General features: G+C 46.5%; 1 protein-coding gene across 1 annotated transcript in view; it reads left to right on the forward strand.

Moving 5' to 3' along the window:
- Window positions 1-473: 473 nt before the first annotated feature.
- The window catches only part of EMC1 (ER membrane protein complex subunit 1), a gene marked incomplete at its 5' end in the record, with an annotated part of 11,015 nt that continues 5,836 nt past the window's right edge, over window positions 474-5,652 (forward strand). Inside the window, 11 exons of the mRNA XM_008938356.1 lie at window positions 474-539; window positions 682-775; window positions 1,259-1,387; window positions 1,571-1,697; window positions 2,030-2,179; window positions 2,301-2,468; window positions 3,076-3,147; window positions 3,508-3,567; window positions 3,810-3,932; window positions 4,122-4,218; window positions 4,914-5,030. Of these exons, the coding sequence (XP_008936604.1) occupies window positions 474-539; window positions 682-775; window positions 1,259-1,387; window positions 1,571-1,697; window positions 2,030-2,179; window positions 2,301-2,468; window positions 3,076-3,147; window positions 3,508-3,567; window positions 3,810-3,932; window positions 4,122-4,218; window positions 4,914-5,030 (1,203 nt within the window). The remainder of the gene's footprint in view (window positions 540-681; window positions 776-1,258; window positions 1,388-1,570; window positions 1,698-2,029; window positions 2,180-2,300; window positions 2,469-3,075; window positions 3,148-3,507; window positions 3,568-3,809; window positions 3,933-4,121; window positions 4,219-4,913; window positions 5,031-5,652) is intronic.

Genomic DNA, 5,652 nt, shown 5'->3' on the forward strand with positions numbered 1-5,652 from the left:
CGCTGGGTGACTCCTCGAGTCGTGCTGTTCTCATACCAATAGATCCCCTCTGCTGATACGGCTCTGGCAGGCTGAGAGGGTTCATCCTGCTGTCCAATAACTGTTAGAATCAGAATCATTAAGGTTGCAAAAGACCTCTAAGGTCATCAAGTCTAAGCATCACCCAGCACTACCATGGCCACTAAACCGTGTCCTCAGGTGCTACAGCCACACATTTTTTGGACCTTTCTAGGGCTGGGGACTCCAGCACCTCCCTGGGCAGCCTGGGCCAATCCCTCACCGCTGTCAGGAGAGAAATTCTTCCTCAGATCCAACCCAAACCTCCTCTGGTGCAAGTTAAGCCCAAAGTCGTTGCTTAGAGCAGACAGACTTCTGCATGAATTTATTGTTGTAAAGAGCCTAGATTTAAAAGTAACAACAAAGAAGTATTTTGGGTAAAATAAAGGTTGTCCTCACCCAACTCTTTGCTGCAGTCTGGCGCCACGTAGACAAGGGGACCCCCGAAGGGGCGATCGACGCGATGCTGATCCACGGGCAGGGTAAGGAGCACGGGCAGGTGCTGCCCTGGGGGTGCCAGCTGCCCTTGTCCCTGTCATGTCAGACCCCGAGGTGAGCTGGCCCTGTTGGTGTGTGGTGGGTCCAAGCTCTCTGTTCCCCTCCTGCTCTTCGTTCCCCGGGCAGATGCCATCACAGTGTCCAATGCCGGGCGGATCCTGCGCTCCTGGGAGACCAACATCGGGGGGCTGAACTGGGAGATGTCCCTGGACACTGGCAGGTGGGCTCTTGTGTCTGTGCTCTGTCCTTCTCTGTGTAATCCTGGCCTAGGAAGGGAGAAAGGAGTTGGTGGCCTTGCTTGGACTGGGATTATGGGGAAAAATTACTTAGCTGCAAGATTTCTGAAGTAATATTTGGCTGAATTCCTTAGGAAAACCTGAATCCTATAGTTAAACCTAATGCTGTTTCTATTTCTTAGCAAGCCAGTAGGAGAAAGAGAGAGACATTATTTTAATAGATGAATTTTCTCATGAGAAATACATGTTCAACCTGGAATTGAACACCTTTCATCACCTTTGGGGTGTTTAGATTCCACTCTAATGCTTTCTGGTGATGTTGGCAAGGGTAGATGCAGGGGGCTGTAGATTGTACTTCCAAAGGGATGTTAGATGTTTGAAGAAAGTCTTCAAACAGAGGGTTGGTTGGGGTTTTTTTTTCTAGGAGAAACCAGTTTTCTAACTTCTTGTCTCTCCCTTCTGCTTAGTTTCCAGGTGGCCAGTTTGGTGGCATTCCAGGATGTGGTGAAATACGTGGCAGTGCTGAAGAAAGCAGCCATCTCCCTGCACTACCTCTCCAATGGGCACCAGAAATGGGTGGAACACTTACCAGAAAGGTAAGAAAGCACTTTTAAGTAGAAATGTAAACTTACCAGAAAGGTAAAAAAAATACTTTAAGTAGAAATTTCAACTTCTGAGCCTGTTCCCTCAGAAAGGATGCTGGGAATCAGTGCTTCTGAAAACATCTGAGAACAATAATGAGGGAAAGGGATGTCTCATGGTTGCTGCCTCCCTTGCAGTGAGAGTACTCAGTACCAGATGTTGTATTCCCATGGGACTGGAGTGATCCACGTGCTTGGAATCGTCCCCCAGAGCCACCTGCAGGTGTTAACCTTTGGTGTAGAAGATGGAGAGATTACCAAACAGGTAGCAGTGCTCAACTGTGGATCCCAAATCCTGCATTTGATGTTAACAAGTGTCCTTCCAGCTGGAGATGGGCTGGGGTGTGGTGTGCAGAGTAATGAATTGATGTCAGAGTACAGATAAACATTCCTCTCTCTGTGGCACTGCCTGGGGGCAAATAAATTGATTTTGCTGAATGCCCTGAAAGCAAAACTGGACTGGCAGCTGCTAGTCAAAAACATCCTGGAAATCCCTGGCTGGATCCATCAGCCAATTTCTCCCAGGATCACGGGTGAAAATGATTCTGACTCAAGTTCTTGCTTGCATCCAGGTTGGTTCTTTGCCTCTCTCTGCAGGTGAGGGTGGAAGCCCCGTGGCTGAGGAGCCTGAGTGATGCATGTGCTGTGGTGGGGGAGGCTGTGCTGGCCTGCCTGGACACAGCCACACACTCACTCTATGTTTGCTCCTTGGAGACAGAGCAGGAGATGAAGCAGATCCCACTGCAGGTGGGTGTTTATCTGATGTGGGGGACTCCTTCATGAAGCTTATGGAGCTGCTGGGAAGGAAGGGCTTTGTTTCAGTGAAGGAAATGTTTTCCTGATCACATACACTTGTCTCCCTTCACAGTCACTTGACCTAGAGTTTGATGATGGCTTCCAGCCCAGGATTTTGGCCACTCAGCCCAACGTGCTCGGTGCCTCCCGGGCTCAGTTCTTCCTGCAGCTCTCCCCCAGCCACTTCTCCCTGCTGCAGTACAAGCAGGGGCTGCTGGGCCACCTTCGGGACTTCCAGCAGGTAACCAGGGTGCACACACTCAAGCCAGAGGGCCAACTACAGCCTAGTACTCCTTCAAACAAGGCAATTTGAGTGTGTAAATTAAATGTATTTTGTAATCAACACACTAGGTGCTCTGAACACGCTGCTGAGCTTCTCATTTCAATTGTGCTCTTGGCTGCAACACTTGAAAACCCTTTGATTTCATTTATCCAGCCATCAGCCTAGGTGTGTGTTGTTGCCAACAACTGGCAGCATTGGGGTATTTTCCTGGTTTTGAGGTGGAGAGAGGCTCATGTCTGTGTGGCCAGTGGTGCAGCTGTACCTTTGTTTGGCCAGCTGAGAGGTTTTGAAAAGCAAAGAAGCCTTTAGAAGCTCACTGGATGTAATGGTTCTAAAGCCTGTGGCAGGTCAACTGTTTCTGTCTTAATCAGCAGCATTTTCAGTCTTTTAAGAGATTTCTTTTTTTTCTTTATATGGTGAAACAGTGAAATTTAAAATCTGGCCATGGAAGATCACCTGGTTTTAATTCCTGTATGGCTTACTTTGCTGCAGGGGTAGTTTTGGGTGAGGTTTGGGGATTTTCTTGTTTGTTTTTATGATTTCCTGCTATTGTTTCTCTTTTCAGGCAGCTCTGGTGAGTTTTGCAACAACTGGGGAGAAAACTGTGGCTGCTGTGCTGACCTGCAGGAGTGAGCTGGTGAGCAGGGTTTGCCTGTGTGATGTTGTGTTGTCCTTCAGAGAGCCCAGGATGGGCAGTAGCTGGGGGAAGGGGAAGATTTAATTGGCTTCTCAGGCATGTGAAGATGTTGGTAGTGCCAGCAGGTCCTGACTGCCCCAAGCTGAGGCTCTCTCTGTGCTGGGCAATGTGTGGGCAAGGCCTGGGGCCATCTTTACTCACCTCTAGAGGATTTCAGTTTGTAGGGATACCCAACTTCACAAAGTTTCATTTTTATCCTTTTTTGGAGTCGAGCTGAGACTTGTCAGGCACTCAGATACCTAGATTTTATTTTGGGACTCTCACTGGAGTTTCCAACCAGGTTATTTCTTCTCATTCCAGAAACCTGGAAGTTCTGATGGGCTCCACGTGGGAACCACACTGGGGGATTCCCAGAAGCAGGTATGACATGCTCTTGTTCCCAACAACAGGAGTTCTTGAAAGCCCAATTTTACTCCTTTGTGTGCAAGAACAGAATGGAAAATGTGCTACAGCATCTTTTTGGAGACTGATGCTCTGTAGCAGCTCCATTTATATAGTCTAAAAATGTTTTGAAGCCACAGTTCCTGTTGGATATGAAATCCCTGTGCTGCCTTTGGTGTGGCTGGGTGTCTAACTTGACTATTTTCTGCCTGTTGTTCCAGGAATCCTTAACCTGTTCCAATCAAACCTACAATATCAATCTCTACCTGGTTGAAACGGGGCAGAGGTTGCTGGATACCACCATTACCTTTACCCTGGAGCAGAGTGGTACCAAGCCACAGCAGGTGAGCAGGGAGAGACCATTTCAGTGCTGTGGTGTGTCAGACTTGCAGTCCTCTCCCTGCCTGGTTTGGCAGGGCTGGTAGAGCTCTTCAGGAAGGTGGATCCCACTGTTTGTTTCACTCATGAGCTCTGTTTTCTCCAAGGAGATGATATGATTGTTAACCACACTGTTTTGCTTGCTCTTTTTCCAGCTGTACATCCAAGTTTTCCTGAAGAAGGATGACTCTGTGGGCTATCGAGCCTTGGTGCAGACAGAAGACCACATGCTGATGTTCCTCCAGCAGCCAGGTACCTGCCACAAGCACCTCACTCAGTTTTTAACAGCACACACCTTACTGCAGAACAAGAAGAAAATTCCAAGTCCCAAAAGATTATATTTTATTCTGGCTTTCTTGGACAAAATGAATGTAACTGTTCTAACTCCCCAAAAAGGGAGCAGAGACTCTCCTACCCTCACAGGGCATTTCATCTGAGGAAAGAGTTTTGCAGTGTCCATTTTGTAAAGAGAGACTTTGAATTTCATGGGTTTTCTGCAGACTGCAAAACTTTTTGTGGGATGAGAGTCTTGCTGTAGATCTTCCTCAAAAAAGGTCCTCATGACCACAGTGTTAATTTGCAGGAAGGGTAAAGTCCATCTCAGTGACATGGGTTTTTTAGGGTGTAAAAGGCATCGAGTTGTCCACCCTCTGATCTCTTATTTTCAGTGGACTTAATGGCTGTAACTCTTTTAAAACATCAGGCTGCTTTTGCTGTTCCTGTGGGGATTTTTTCAACTCCAGTTGCATGAAGTATTTGTCTTTTATGAAATAACTGATAATAATAGTTGATAGATAGACACTATATTGCATTTCATTAAGAACAGAGATTTGCATGGGAAGGGCCTACTGGAAGATGCTTCTAGACTGAGGGATGGTTTTCCCTCCAAGAATCTATTCCCAGAGAAGAAGTTCATTTTCCAATAGTCTGCTTGTTTTTCTTTCCAGGAAAAGTTGTCTGGAGTAGAGAGGAGTCACTGGCAGAAGTGGTAAGCTTGGAGATGGTGGATCTGCCTCTGACTGGTGCCCAGGCTGAGCTGGAGGGAGAATTTGGAAAGAAAGCAGGTAAGCCATGAACTGATAGAGTTGCCTGTAGACAGATGAGGTTTTTTTTTATTTTCTTCCTGAAAAAAAATGTTCTTTTCTTTTTCCTCTGAGCTGAGAGTTACAACTCAAATTTCTACTGCTGGTGATTAAAATTAGTAGAAATAAGCCCATTTCTATCTAAACATCTGAAGTCCAATGCCAAATGCAGATGACACAAGTTTAGCATATTCTTAAAAACCAGTAAAACAGAGACTTGGAGGGATTTTTACCATCTCTCCTCAGCATTTTCTGGAAGACTCGTTTGCAATAGCTTTTGTTTCTGCTTTGTTTTGTTTTTCTTGCTCTCCTGGACACAGCCATTCAAGGTAACTCAGACTGCATGGGGTGTTTCCTGCTACCTCTGGCTAATGCTTCCCAGGAGAACTTCAATCTCCTCTCTGCTTGCTTTCCTCAGTGGGGAAATAGAATTGAAGGCTGGGGTCTCAATTATTCTGAGAAGCTAAATACTTAATCCTGCCCAAGCAGGGTTTGTATTTTTTTAGTTCAAGGGCTTCTCTGACTCTGAGTGATGAGATATTAACCTTCTAGTGGGTCAGTGTGAGGTAGGCACTGACTGTGAGTGGAGCAGTGGGAAAGCAGG

The sequence above is a fragment of the Merops nubicus genome, unplaced genomic scaffold, assembly GCF_000691845.1.
Source record: "Merops nubicus isolate BGI_N331 unplaced genomic scaffold, ASM69184v1 scaffold16074, whole genome shotgun sequence".
NCBI classification, from domain to species: Eukaryota; Metazoa; Chordata; class Aves; order Coraciiformes; family Meropidae; genus Merops; species Merops nubicus.